Genomic DNA, 15452 nt, shown 5'->3' with positions numbered 1-15452 from the left:
TTTAATCATATTTAAAGTAACATACAGTATATGTGTAGCATGTGTGTCTAAAACTGAAATCTCTCCTTTCTTAAATCAGCTTTTAGACAGTGGTGGCTGTGCATTTTTAAACAGGAATGAAGAAAACTGTGTGCACTGCATACCACCAGGTGTTTGATTTAATACACTGTTTTGTGAGATGCTTCATCTGTGTCACTTGAGGCAGTTTTCTAGCTAACTCCGCTCTGCACAGGTGCGCTCATTGTTCTTTATCAAAAGAAGAGCAAAATGAATTGATGCCAGTCCTGCTGTTCCACTGTGTACATTCTTGTGTGTGTGTGTGTGTGTGTGTGTGTGTGTGTGTGTGTGTGTGTGTGTGTGTGTGTGTGTGTGTGTGTGTGTGTAGTTGATGAAAGAGGACAGGCCAGAACAGAATGACTATACAAAAGCACTCACCTGCAAGAAGAGAAATGCCCTGCAGCAAATACGAAATAATTTAAATGCAGGAGGTTAATATTACCTCTTTTTTATAAGATCACTCAATACATTCATCAATCCAAATGTGGAATCACAGCACAGGTGTTCAAAATGTCAGATCATATGTCCATTAGAATTTGAGTATTTTGAAGAAAGATATTCATTCACACACACAGTCCAACACACTCACACTTGCTGCAACCTGTGGTGTCCCACAGGGTCCATGGTGAATGGGTGGGGCTCAGCCTCAGAGGATGACCGTAATTTCTCCAGCCATAGGTCCAGTTTGGGCAGTTCGTCTGATGGCTCCATCTTTACCCACTGTAGCTTTGCCCAGGCCCTGGTGGCCGCTGCAGACAAGGCAGGCTACCGCCTAGAGGGCACGAGCCTCAGCAAGAGAGGTTTGTGTGTGGAGATCGGCTACACACTGCTGGACTGCAACTTCTACCAGTAGCAGATGATTTGTTCCTTTCTGCTCTGATTCTTCCTCTTGTCATCCATTGGCTGATGTTTTCCCCGATAATGTTGGCTTCATGTTGGATTTCCTCTGCTGCTTGTGGACGCTGTGCCCAGGCTGTGCATGGCACCTTTTGTACATGGCTGGACTGCGGATATCTCCCTATCCCCAACTTTCACTCAGTTCTTCTATGACTGATCTGGCTTTTGCACTCTGGCTTTCTTGGGTTAAATGAGTAATAATAGCTGGGTGAAATGTTATACTTGCAACCTTTTACAGGCTTTCTCCACAGTGCCTTATCCTCTAATGGAAACCTTTACCTTTTAGTTTTTTAATAGGTTTTTTAATCTTAATTGATAACCTCTACACTTCTTGATGACAGCCTGAGCTCCACTGTCTAGGCATTGGCTTCTGAATGTCTTTATTAACCAGGTGGCTTGTGGTCCTGTATCCCCCTTGCAGGTAAAGGCTTGTCCCACAGGCCCCGGCCCAGCAGTCCATTCTCAACAGATGGCAGCACAGTCGGCACACACAGCTTGGGCCACCAGAGGGCCACCAGGCCAACACGCAAACCCCGAAGCCAGGGCACAGCACCCCACCGGAGAGATGCTGGTGCAGACGGTGAGGCAGTGACTGAAAACACATTTTAAATAGTTTATGTAGAAAGTTCTCTTGAAACATCTGTTGTTGTTTTATAAACAAGGAGTTATATCGATATGTAATTTATATTATTGGATGGAAATGTGTCTGGACATGATTCTTTAGATTCATACGAGTAAAGTACATCTTATAAGTAATTTACGGCTTTAGATGATTCATTCTGGGGGTTTCCCCTTTTGGCACAGACCTACCTCCTCCCCCTGAGCCTCCTCCCTGTCAGGGGCAGGGCCGTATCCAGGGGGCCCGCAGTGTAAGCAGCATGGTACCCCCTACAGATAGGAAGGCTTCATCTCTGGAGCGCACACCTTTGTCAGGAGCCCTGTCTGGGCTAGATGACACGAAGAGCTCCATTGACAGGCAGACACGCACTTCTCTGGAACATCATCATCATCGCCAGGCTCAGGACAGGCTGGGCTCCATGGACCGAGCTGAGGACGGGCGCAGGGGACACAAAACAGGTACTACAGCCATGCAAACAGGCAGACTGCTTTGTCAGGGGATCACCAAACTTATTCCGATTCATTCTTTTAAAATTCATCTGACTGAGACTGCAACAAACGTTGAACTGACAGATGCATGGACAGACCATCGCTAGAGCCATGCTGCTAGCATGGTTACAAAACGTTCACTTAAGCCAATCACATATCATGTTAGGGTGGTGCACTGTCAGCTTTACTTAAGCATCTACCCTATTTATTTCTAAAAAAGAAGGGCTAACAAAATGATGTGTAATATATACCAGTACTGCACCAAAATCACTTAAATGATTTTTGCTGACTTCCAACGATTCATTAAGAAGGAATTAAAAACTCTAGGCTTCACATTCTAAACAAGTGGAGATGTTCCTGTTCTTGGCTGAAGTACTTGTTTTAATAAAGAGATCGCTCATCGCAAAATTGCAAGAAAACAACAAGGACACAGGAGTTTTGCTGCTGCGGTGGTTTGACAGTGAGGAATTTCTTGTGTTGAAGTTAGCTTTCATGCTGCGTTGAGACTGGGCTCCCATGAACAGATGCACTGTCTGCCACTTGCTCTGGTTTCCAGAATGCCCCCCTCAGCCTCCCCATTGCCCCTGTAACTGTTGCCAATATCATCCTGCACCGCTCCAAGAAAGGCAGGAGGCCCCAGCAACTGAAATGCACTCTAATCGCTTCGGCTTTCTTTTCTCACACAAACAGCAGCCACTCTAAACCCCATCTGTGTGTGTGTGTGTGTGTGTGTGTGTGTGTGTGTGTGTGTGTGTGTGTGTGTGTGTGTGTGTGTGTGTGTGTGTGTGTGTGTGTGTGTGTGTGTGTGTGTGTGTGTGTGTGTGTGCGTGCGTGCGTGCGTGCGTGGCGCGTGCGTGTGGGGCGTCGCGGCGTCGCGTGTGACCATTAGAGCTCTCCATGCTGTGCTGCCTGCCCCCTCTTTGTGCCAGGACTTTCTCAGACAGTTAATCTGAGACTGTGAGACAAAGACAGGTGCCACAATCAGCATCTTTACAAAAAAAACCATAGGTGAATTCCCTTATGTGTCAGAGTGCTGACTGATTCACAGTAGAATCCACTGAGGTCGGGGCAGACTCTATTGCAGTCATTAGCTGAGCAGTGGGGAGCAGTTTGATGAGATTTCACGCAACGACGGAGACTGCTGAGGGTCAATGTTATGCTGCCCTGCAGCAGGGGGTGCCACAGCAGCCAGTGGTCCCTCTGTTATTGTATTTACCCCATCATAAGGCTGGTAGCTGCAAGGCCATGTGTGAGGCTGGGAGTCCTCTCTGTGGCACGCCCTGGCATAGCTTGTTGGCACCGCCACTTTGCAGATGTCAGGAGGAGGGGGTTGCAAAGTGCTCTTTGTCTCTTAATGCGTCAGATGTTAGATGTGTTTCACCGCAACACTAAAAGTCATATGTCTGCTTTTCAAACTTTCCGTATGCCTTTCCATCCCTCTGTGTTTTCAGAGGACGGATACCTGCCATACAACAAACCATCCTTTCCCTCTCCTGGTGGTCACAGCTCCTCTGGCACAGCCTCCTCCAAGGGCTCGACAGGACCACGCAAGGCCGAAGGTCCACGACAGCCACAGCAGTGGACCGCCACAGAGCACGCTGAATTCCTGGGGACCAATGGACAGGGACAGTACTCGGGAGAGTTATGTGAGTAATTCCGTATTTTACAGCAGGGTTTTACGATATACGGCACTGCATGTGTAGTGACAAAAATAAAAAAAAAGTGAAAAAAGTCATATTGTGTAGTCCAACAATTCTGACCGTATCTACCTCACAACTTCACTGTGACAACAAGACTCTGGGAGGTTACTGCACCTGGCTGTCGCTGAGGAGTTACAGCACACAAGTTGTGTATGGCTTAATCAAAACATGTTAATGAGTGAGCTTTAAAGGGGTGATAGAATGATTATATAGGGTATTTCACGCTGTTCCTTATGGTCTCCTAATGGGGTATGTAACATTAGTTGAGCTGAAAATGGCCTGGTTGATATTTTATTGGCCCTTATGCATCCCTGTGTTTTGGCCCTATTTGTAACAAGAGCTTTTCTTCCAAATATGGTATGGTCATGAATATTTAGATGAGCTGCGCGCTGCTTGGTTGAGCCTTATCCCCGTACACACACGTAGAGATGCGCGCTGATTGGTTGAGCGAATCGCCATACACACGCATTAGAGACGCGTGCTGATTGGTTGAGCGAATCCCCAATACACAATACATTCTATCACACACATTAGAGACGCGACAGAATCTCATATTTCAGACACTGCAATGTTTCGTTACCAAATTCACTTCTGATACTTTTTTATGCGAGAAATCAACTATATAAAGCTCAAATATGGGCCATTTTACGAAAATGGATGGCTAATTGCAAATTTGGTAAAACTGTGTGTCGGAGTTGAGCGGCCGGTGCTGCCTGTGTTGATGCCTCGGCGCCCGGCCTGACTTCCTCCACAGACCCCGGCCTGCTGTGAGCTCAATTGAGCTCCGGCACGGCTGGCAGCCCACAGCACCTCATACCCGCGCAAAAGTCACAGTTTGGGCTAATGGACTAGCTACCAAACGCTGCTGCCCTGACAGAGCTCCAGGGCTTGCAACTCCTCTCTTCCTGCTAGCTAAATGGCCCGTGTGTGAGAGTGAGAGCGCGGTCAGCGAGCTTGTTACACCAGCAATCTCTTACCACATGTTACACACATGTCATGCCACTTATACAACATCTAACTAAATGTCTTATAAAGCTAACAACGGGGTCCGATTTCAAATTAATGAATATTTGTGAAGACTAAGTGTTTCGTTAGCTGCGACTGTCCCTTCAAGCCTATGTGTACAAGATTGCGGCTAGTTAGCTTCATTTTTGGTCGTAATTCAAGTATATAGTTTGAATTTCGTCACGCCACTTATACAACATCTAACTAAATGTCTTATAAAGCTAACAACGGTGTCCGATTTCAAGTTAATGAATATTTGTGAACTGTAAGGGTTTCGTTAGCTGCGACTGTCCCTTCAATCCTATGTGTACAAGATTGCGGCTAGTTAGCTTCATTTTTGGTCGTAATTCGAGTATATTTACAGTTTGAATTTCGTCACGCCACTTATACAACATCTAAATAAAAGTTTTATAAAGCTAACAACGGTGTCCAATTTCAAGTTAATGAATATTTGTGAACTGTAAGGGGTTCGTTAGCTGCAGCTGTCCCTTCAATCCTAGCTGTATGTAGCTACAAATCACGGATAGTTAGCTTCATTTTCGGCGTAATTCAAGTATATTTACAGTTTGAATTTCGTCACGCCACATATACAACATCTAACTAAATGTCTTATAAAGCTAACAACGGTGTCCAATTTCAAGTTAATGAATGTTTGTGAATTCCAGAGGAATTCTAAGAGGAGGCTAGCTAGCTCTCATTGATAGAGCTCCATCCAGCCGCAGGCTCTATCAATGAGATTCATGGACAAGCGGCGTTTATTTCCCCAATCGTTTGTTTAAATAACGCAACACATTATAATTACACACATTAAAAGAGTAACTGGAACCTGTGGTAAGAGAATGCTGGCGTAACAAGCTCGCTGACCGCGCTTTCACTCACATACACCGGGCATTTAGCTAGCAGGAAGAGGGGAGTTGCAGGCCCTGGAGTAGAGTTTAGATTCTCTGCCCGAGTCCGAGCCCGACCCGAGCCCGGCCCGACTTCGGGCCGGGCCGGGCCGTTATTTTCCGCCACTATCCTCGGGCCAGGCCGGGCCGGGCCGGACCCTTTGATCAAGCATTTGTGTTTTTTTTAATCATTACTTTAGCCTAATTGGGTGGGGAGAAAGCTACAGTGCCTTGCGAAAGTATTCGGCCCCCTTGAACGTTTCGACCTTTTGCCACATTTCAGGCCTCAAACATAAAGATATAAAACTGTAATTTTTTGTGAAGAATCAACAACAAGTGGGTCCCAATTATGAAGTGGAACGAAATTCATTGGCTATTTCAAACTTTTTTAACAAATAAAAAACTGAAAAAGTGGGCGTGCAAAATTATTCAGCCCCTTTACTTTCAGTGCAGCAAACTCTCTCCAGAAGTTCAGTGAGGATCTCTGAATGATCCAATGTTGACCTAAATGACTAATGATGATAAATAGAATCCAGCTGTGTGTAATCAAGTCTCCGTATAAATGCACCTGCTCTGTGATAGTCTCAGAGGTCCGTGTAAAGCGCAGAGCGATCATGAAGAACAAGGAACACACCAGGCAGGTCCGAGATACTGTTGTGGAGAAGTTTAAAGCCGGATTTGGATACAAAAAGATTTCCCAAGCTTTAAACATCCCAAGGAGCACTGTGCAAGCGATAATATTGAAATGGAAGGAGTATCAGACCACTACAAATCTACGAAGACCCGGCCGTCCCTCTAAACTTTCAGCTCATACAATGAGAAGACTGATCAGAGATGCAGCTAAGAGGCCCATGATCACTCTGGATGAACTGCAGAGATCTACAGCTGAGGTGGGAGACTCTGTCCATAGGACAACAATCAGTCGTATACAGCACAAATCTGGCCTTTATGGAAGAGTGGCAAGAAGAAAGCCATTTCTTAAAGATATCCATAAAAAGGTGTTGTTTAAAGTTCTCCCAAAAGCCACCTGGGAGACACACCAAACATGTGGAAGAAGGTGCTGTGGTCAGATGAAACCAAAATCGAACTTTTTGGCAACAATGCAAAACGTTATGTTTGGCGTAAAAGCAACACAGCTCATCACCCTGAACACACCATCCCCACTGTCAAACATGGTGGTGGCAGCATCATGGTTTGGGCCTGCTTTTCTTCAGCAGGGACAGGGAAGATGGTTAAAATTGATGGGAAGATGGATGGAGCCAAATACAGGACCATTCTGGAAGAAAACCTGATGGAGTCTGCAAAAGACCTGAGACTGGGATGGAGATTTGTCTTCCAACAAGACAATGATCCAAAACATAAAGCAAAATCTACAATGGAATGGTTCACAAATAAATATATCCAGGTGTTAGAATGGCCAAGTCAAAGTCCAGACCTGAATCCAATCGAGAATCTGTGGAAAGAACTGAAAACTGCTGTTCACAAACGCTCTCCATCCAACCTCACTGAGCTCGAGCTGTTTTGCAAGGAGGAATGGGCAAAAATGTCAGTCTCTCGATGTGCAAAACTGATAGAGACATACCCCAAGCGACTTACAGCTGTGATCGCAGCAAAAGGTGGCGCTACAAAGTATTAACTTAAGGGGGCTGAATAATTTTGCACGCCCAATATTTCAGTTTTTTATTTGTTTAAAAGGTTTGAAATATCCAATAAATTTCGTTCCACTTCATGATTGTGTCCCACTTTTTGTTGATTCTTCACAAAAAATTACAGTTTTATATCTTTATGTTTGAGGCCTGAAATGTGGCAAAAGGTCGAAAAGTTCAAGGGGGCCGAATACTTTCGCAAGGCACTGTATGCCATAATCAGAACTATTATCTATTTAGGCCAAAGTAACAAATGTGTCCAAAAAGTGTCACAAGTTGGACTAGGTACAGGTACAAAATGCAACATGTGTCATGCGCGGAGTCTCCTCCTCTCGCACGCATCACACCGGGGCTGCGGGCTGTATTGTGGAGCTTAAGTGCAACATGGAGCTTGAGGATGTAAAGAAAAAAAGGAAAACGCGAGAACTTTGAGCAAGTTTGGAGGAAAGTCGGAGGTATGGAACCATTTTAAACAAGTCGTGGGCAGTGACAACATATGTGTCGGCTTTGTCGAGCGCATTAAGTGCAGCCGCTGTTTGCCTATGACAGCAAATAAAACGGGGACTTGGATGTTGAACAGACACATGAAGCAGGCTCACCATGGCAGAAAAGATGATAGTCAGCCTTCAACCTCCTCTTTTGTTAGTTCTCCAAGCATAGGCTCCCCCTGATGGCTAGGCAAGCGGGAGAGCCCTCACAGAGAAATATGTTGAGTTTTTTACGTTTCTTCATTCAGATCCATTTGCGATCCGTTCCATTCTGAATAAACAAACAGCGCAGTTTACATGCTTTGCTCCTGTTGCATTATTCATTAAGCTAATTTTAAACAGATTTTTGCAGTTCAAACATCTCTGAATTGTAGTTGAGAACGTCAGTTATAACGGCCCACGGATTAAAAAAGTGTTGGGTTGAAATCGGGCTCGGGCTGATAATTCCAGTTAATGTGTCGGGCCGGGCCGGGCTCGGACACAACGTGCACGGGCTCAGGCTGGGTCGGGCTTGATTTTTTGGGCCCGAACGAAGCTCTACCCTGGAGCTCTGTCAGATAAGCGGCGTTTCAAAGTCCATTAGCCCAAAACGGTGACTCAGCTGTGTAGCTATCATGTACATTTGTTCAAAAATAGTGACAGCTATTGTGACGTAGAGTTAAATGCCTTTTATGTGTCAGCAAACTTTGCCAATAGAGTTTGTTTTCCAATTCTGATGTATGCTAAGCTAAGCTTGGGCAGCATGGTGGCCCAATGGATAGCACTGTGGTCTCACAGCAAGAAGGTTCTGGGTTCTAATCCAGGTGGTTCTGGGCCTTTCTGTGTGAAGTTTGTATGTTCTCCCCATGTTTGCGTGGGTTTCCTCCGGGTGCTCCGGTTTCCCCCACCGTCAAAAAACATGTACAAGGTTCTCCAGTCAGTGCCCACTGGCTCAGATCTGGAGTTGGTCCCTCGCTGGGATTGGCTGCCCACTGCTCCCTTGAGGAATGGGTTAAATGCAGAGAATGAATTTTGCTATGTGTATGTGACAATAAAGTACCTTTACCCAAATTACCCAAAATGTTTCTTCTTTTTCCTTTAAATAAACCTGCCACTTCTCAATTTAGATACATGTTTCATTAATTTCCCTTGCTTCCCACAGAGTGATCTGCCTGGGATGTGAACTGGAGAAAACCCAGCCTGTCCTCGAGAGAACGACGCTCTCCTTGTTGAGGCGACAGACTTTTTCCTCATCTGTGTGTTCTCAGAGGGAAGGAGTGCAGCAGAGGGCACGGCAGAGAAAAGCAGTGTCACAGAACTGTAAATGTGATGTATAGACACAGACATACTGTACATCTCACTATGTTTTCGTCCTCAAGAAAATATTTTCCACCTCCTACCTTACTGTAATTTTCTTTTTGTTAGAAAAAGGCAAGTAAAAAAGAAAAAAAAGAAAACGTCTATACGAGAACACATTTTCTGGTAACTGCCCTTGGAGAAAAGGGGATTTTGGTTCCTGTAAATATCTTCTTTAACTTGTTGTTGCATTGCTATGCAAGCCTAATTCAGTTTAAGCTTTTAATTTCCATATACAGAAACAGTTGGTTTTACCTGGTTATTTGTATTATATGTGAATTGAGTGGCTGTTGTGCCATAAAATAATTGTTTTATAATCCATTGTTTGTTAATAGTTACCATTAATTATTATCATTATTATTATTAATTATTGTTTTTGCACTGCAATTTTTGGTGATAAGCACAAAAACATAGCTCCTGCTGACATGAAGAACCGGAAGAATATGTGAAGAGGAGTTTCTGTACTGTAAAGTAAAGAGAAGAAAATTATATACTAATGTACAGAGAGATATTAAAGAGTACGGCTTTGCTCACAGACAGCAACAAATAAGGCACCCATTTCCATAGTTGAGACTAATTGGGTGGAAGACATACAAGGTTCCCGAGGGTCTGAAAGGCAGATATGAGGCTGGGAGAATTGTACACAGAGGATACTGTATTACTGTAGGTGATTGAGTTGATTATTTAATTCCTAATTAACTGACCTAAAACAATTGTTTGATTTCAGAGACATTGAGTGGTCAAGGCTTTGGGCAACTCCAGCCATTGCCCTGTTTTTAGAAGAAAAAAAACTGAGGGAGTTTTTTTTTATACAAGCGTATTATACAAGCATTTTAATTTTAGTTTTTCTGATTTACTGCCTGAATAATTATACTACACTGAGTTCACGCTCCATTCAGTATAACAGCACACTAACCGTAAAACAGCCAAAAGGGAGGAGGAGTCAGGGAAATCTGTCCACATGCTGTACTTCAGTCATAGCACTTACAGAGGCAGATTCATGATTCTTCTACAGCCTTAACTTTAGCTATGATTAGTAGCAATGATACTCCTAAACCTGCCTAAAACACCAGTGGAGCAACATCATTTGTTTACATCTTTTATGTTTTGAATTTTTGTCTTTAGTTTCATCATTTTAATATTGTTTGCTTTTTTGAGCACTTACAGTTTTATTTGATATTATTTGTGGTACAGTGTCATCCAAGAAAACATCCCAATGACCTGTTGGGTCCAGTTTAGTGCTGTTAAAATTAGATAATCTATTAAAGCAGTTGTTGCTACAGTTGCCAGTACACTATGGTCAGCACAGCCGTGTATCAATACCTTTGAGAAGATATGGTGTGTGTATGATTTCCAATGTAGCTTTGAGTCACTGTTTGATTCCAAACGGTGACATGAAAACAGAGAAAAGCCTTGTTTATGAACTAGCAGTTCCCACTGCCTTCATGTCTACAGCCACAGTGTGGAGCAGAACACTTTCTGTCTGCCTGACCGCCACAAAACACACTTATCATCGGCCGCTTTCGACTTCTCAGCCTCTGAATCTCAATTTTTTTTGTCAATTCAGACAATGTTTTTTATTGGTTGTCCTTTTTTAATGAAAAAGCTTGTTTATTTGTATGCCTTTTATGGACTACAAAACGCTGCTTACAACAATGTTTTCACTATTAATGTTCAGGATTTTTGTGGTTCAATGACTGTTTGTTTTGTCTTTTTTTGTACTGCTAATGTTGATAAAAAGGGGGGGTGGAAACAAAAGGCCGTCAGATGCTGTTGTACTGTTGTCGTCATGCCATCGTCATTTTATATCATCCACCCAGTGGCCAGTGTTCTGGAAATGAGGTGCAAAGAGTATCTCAGGTTATTTTACATTCTGGTGGTGTTTATGTATGTGTATATATGTGTATATATCCATACGCATCTCCACTTGATTATGCCATTCCATTTTCATTGACAAAAATATCCCTCTCATGTCCGATTCTGTCGTCCCCCTCTTTTCTTTTCTGCTGTGGATTTTGATTCCAAGTATAATGTGCTGGTCCATCCACCTTAAGACAAGATGTCAGTAAAAGAACATACCAAATTAAGATTGATATTTCTAATGTCTAATGCGTTTTAGTGTCTCTTTAATACTCATTGTTTTCTTTTAAATCACAGTGTCGTTTTGTATTTATTAAAATGATAATAAAAGTATATTGTGAAATATGCATAAAGATTTGTGGAATATAAAATGTGTTTTTTGTTCCTTTGTAAAGTTTGCTGTCAGAGCCGAGCAGCGAGGCCATAAGGAGCTGATCGGCACACGGTGCTCACAGCGCGGTGAGGTGCCGGGTCACTAGTCGTCCGAGTCACTCTTCGTCCTGCATGTTCAGCGCACTGCTCCTCTCATGTCAAAACTTCAGAAACTTAAAACCTTTTTTGAACACAAGGAGCAAAAACGCTCACAATTTGCTTGTCGAGACAGTAGAGAAAACGTCTTTTTGGAAGGATGAAAGTACTTTGGCTTTCCCTCTCTTTTATTCATTTTCTCAATATTGTTGATTCTTTGTAGCCTATCTGTGTCTTGCCTTTTTGCTATAAAAGAGGATTAAAAGTGACAAAAAGAGAAAGTTGTTGGGTGAAGTCTTTCTGTACAGTATGGATGTGAGGTGACACTCCAGTCCGATGCCATTTCTACAGTACAGTACGTTAGGATTTTTTTTCTCCTGTAAACCACCTTCTGTATTCACTTGCATGTCCTTATCCAAGAAGAGAGTGAATCAAGAAAATAAACTTTTACAGTCTCATTCCCATGTCCTGTAAGATAAATCATGTTCTTTTATTTCCTTGTACCTGGATCAATATCAAATAAAATATTTTTGAAAAATGAAAATGCCTAACATTCTGTTTGTCTTTAATAGAAAGACTTCTGTACAGATGAATGGACAAGTCCAAATTGGGTGTAAAACAAGAAAGAATAATGCCAATTCATGTCTCTTGGCTGTATTTATGTATGAATATGTAAAAATAAATTCACCTTTATTTTACCAGGCAAGTCATTAAAAACAGGATCTTATTTACAATGGCAGTCTGCCAAGTGGCAAAGCCACTTAGGGAAAGGGAATGAGGTTTTTTTTGTGTAGTTTGTGTAGACTACTTTCTTATGCTGTAGCTACAACAACATGAAAGATGGCAAGTTTGCCTGATTGTCCAAAAACATGCCCCCTGTGATATCTTGATAGTGTTTGACTCAGCAACGTGTGTAGTTATTTTGTACTGTGTATGTGTGTGTACATGTGCACTCAAGATGTGTAGCCTACTGTGTGTTTGTGAAAGAGCTCCTGACTCAGCTGTGCTTCTTATGTCAAACCAATCCGTACTTTGATCCTTCTAAAGGAGCAGCTTCAAACACAAATCCAAATCTCCTAAATCACTAAGACAGGCAGCTTGCTTTCAAACTCTCACAGTAAAATAACTTGTGAAAGAAATGCAAAACTGGATATATAAAAGCTTCTGTATCAGCATTTTCTGCAAATATAAATTCACAAAAAAGTTTGTTCTTGTTCTCTTATATTTGTTTTAATATATTTTCAGAGTTGTTGTGACCTCTACTCCATTTCCTAATGGCGCCCATAGTATTACTGGTTACAGTGTTAACCATATGACCCTGGTTTGATTCTAACTGGGGACCTTGCATGCATACTGTCCCACTCTGCCCCCAGTGTTTCCTGTTTGCCTCTTAACTATCAACTACTGTGGGGAGATGGATGGTGAGGGAAGCTCTGCAGCATGAGCCTCAAACCCCTTGAAGTGTTTTAGCTGCAATGGCTGTCTCACAAGGCTGTGTTCTTATTGGCCATAAAAGTGGGAGAACTACAAACCAATTCATTGCATAAGGAGTGCTGCCACTTTATGTCAAGGTATGAAGGAAGGCCAGCCCCAGTGGGTAGTTTGCATTCCACATGATGCTACCATAGACTGTATATAAAACTGGGTGCTACCTAATGGGCCTTGTGGCAAGGTGCCCTCTTTTCAGAGATCTGTGCAACAGCCCTTCGTCTACTTCAATTCAATTCAATTTTATTTATAGTATCAATTCATAACAAGAGTTATCTCAAGACACTTTACAGATAGAGTAGGTCTAGACCACACTCTATAATTTACAAAGACCCAACAATTCAAGTAATTCCCCCAAGAGCAAGCATCCAGTGGGACAGTGGCGAGGAGAAAGTCCCTCTCAGGATACTTGGTGTGTGGCCAGCATGAAACTTCAACCCTGCACCCTGTCCATGGAAACCATGACATCTAACTAGGTTTTAGGGCTGAGTTTGGGAACATGTAATTGAACAGAAGAGCCCCCAGGTGCAGACTTCACCATACCCCTAATAGTTAAAGACAATAATATGATATTATTATTCATAACCAATATTATGTTTATATATAAAATCATGTCAATAATAAAGTCATGTGTAATTTACATCCTGCAGTAATCATTCAGAAAATGTCCCGAAGGTGATTATTTTATCATCCCCCCCCCCCTCAACAGATTGGTGGACTATTCCATCACGAGCAGTGCACCTGAGGTCATTTCTTGACTAATGAGACCGTTTCCGGGATTTGCGCCTCAACTTGAAGCAAATAGTCAGAAAGTAGCCTAGGCAACTGTCCAAAAGTTACATATTCTTATCCTGTAGTATTTCAGAGCGAAAACGTAGGACTGTGAAGTAGTATTAGTAGAGGTATGAGCAGCTGAGTTAAGTTGCGCGCGCAGACAGGGCGCAAAATCCAACGTGTGTGAAGAGCGCTAACTTGTTGTTCCAGAGGTCGGCTGGTGGATTCTACCCAGGGCTCGGTGAGGAAGGAACACGTGGCTTATGGTAAGACAGCTCACTATGTTACTGTATCCCATATTTGTTTTATGGCTAGTGTAATGACAAAAGCAACCGTTTGCCAGGCTCTGTGATTATGGCGCTGGTCAGTATTCGCTGTTCGTTGGGCCGTTTACAGCGCGGTGACAGCTGGAGGGGGCTGATGAAAACACTTCACCTTGAGAGACTCAAATGGCTGCAGGATGTTGTCCTGGCCCCCGGCTTGTTACTGTAGGCATTGACCTAGTGTGGTAGGCTATAGGGCCGCACGATATGAGGAAAATATTTATTCAATATCGTTGTTGAGTATCATGATAACGATATTACTTGCGATAAATAAACCGATATTAAAGGTCCCATTACATGGTGCTCTTTGGATGCTTTTATATAGACCTTGTGGTGCCCTAATACTGTATCTGAAGTCTCTTTTATATAGACCTTAGTGGTCCCCTAATACTGTATCTGAAGTCTTTTATATAGACCTTAGTGGTCCCCTAATACTGTATCTGAAGTCTTTTATATAGACCTTAGTGGTCCCCTAATACTGTATCTGAAGTCTTTTATATAGACCTTAGTGGTCCCCTAATACTGTATCTGAAGTCTCTTTTATATAGACCTTAGTGGTCCCCTAATACTGTATCTGAAGTCTCTTTTATATAGACCTCAGTGGTCCCCTAATACTGTATCTGAAGTCTCTTTTATATAGACCTTAGTGGTCCCCTAATACTGTATCTGAAGTCTCTTTTTATATAGACCTTAGTGGTCCCCTGATACTGTATCTGAAGTCTCTTTTGTATAGACCTTAGTGGTCCCCTAATACTGTATCTGAAGTCTCTTTTATATAGACCTTAGTGGTCCCCTAATACTGTATCTGAAGTCTCTTTTATATAGACCTTAGTGGTCCCCTGATACTGTATCTGAAGTCTCTTTTATATAGACCTTAGTGGTCCCCTAATACTGTATCTGAAGTCTCTTTTATATAGGCCTTAGTGGTCCCCTAATACTGTATCTGAAGTCTCTTCCCCGAAATTCAGCCTTGGTGCAGAATTCCAGCCACTATAGCCAGTCCCACAATGAGCTTTCTTTAGGATGTGCCATTTCTGTGTCTGTAGCTATTGAGGAGAGAGAGAGAGGGGGGGGGTGGCCTTGACCAACTGCCACTTTGCTCGTTTGAAAGCCATGATGTCTCTCTCTCTCATGGGGGGCCAAATTCTCTGGGCGGGCAAAGCAGAGAAAGGGGAGGTAACCTTGCTCCTTATGACCTCATAAGGAGAAGATTCCAGATCGGCCCATCTGAGCTTTCATTTTCTCAAAGGCAGAGCAGGATACCCAGGGCTCGGTTTACACCTATCACCATTTCTAGCCACTGGGGGACCATAGGCAGGCTGGGGGAACTCATATTAATTAGGGGTGGTACGGTTCATGAAAAAACATCCAAACCGTACGGTTCGCTTGTCTCGGTTCGGAACGTGTGTGCGTAGCG

General features: G+C 43.0%; 1 protein-coding gene and 1 long non-coding RNA gene across 2 annotated transcripts in view; both read left to right on the top strand.

Moving 5' to 3' along the window:
* robo2 (roundabout, axon guidance receptor, homolog 2 (Drosophila)) overlaps positions 1-11994 on the top strand; it is a 295576-nt gene extending 283582 nt beyond the window's left edge. Inside the window, exons 27-31 of the mRNA XM_039789345.1 lie at positions 675-857; positions 1376-1534; positions 1759-2031; positions 3513-3707; positions 8929-11994. Of these exons, the coding sequence (XP_039645279.1) occupies positions 675-857; positions 1376-1534; positions 1759-2031; positions 3513-3707; positions 8929-8930 (812 nt within the window). The 3' untranslated portion in view covers positions 8931-11994. The remainder of the gene's footprint in view (positions 1-674; positions 858-1375; positions 1535-1758; positions 2032-3512; positions 3708-8928) is intronic.
* A 1703-nt stretch (positions 11995-13697) lies between these two features.
* The window catches only part of LOC120575673, a 47515-nt gene continuing 45760 nt past the window's right edge, over positions 13698-15452 (top strand). The window contains exon 1 of the long non-coding RNA XR_005642040.1: positions 13698-13978. This is a non-coding gene — a long non-coding RNA (uncharacterized LOC120575673). The remainder of the gene's footprint in view (positions 13979-15452) is intronic.

Source organism: Perca fluviatilis, chromosome 2 (assembly GCF_010015445.1).
Source record: "Perca fluviatilis chromosome 2, GENO_Pfluv_1.0, whole genome shotgun sequence".
Classification (NCBI taxonomy): Eukaryota; Metazoa; Chordata; class Actinopteri; order Perciformes; family Percidae; genus Perca; species Perca fluviatilis.
Note: the sequence above shows the minus strand (reverse complement) of the source record. Positions and strands in the feature narration are given on the sequence as shown.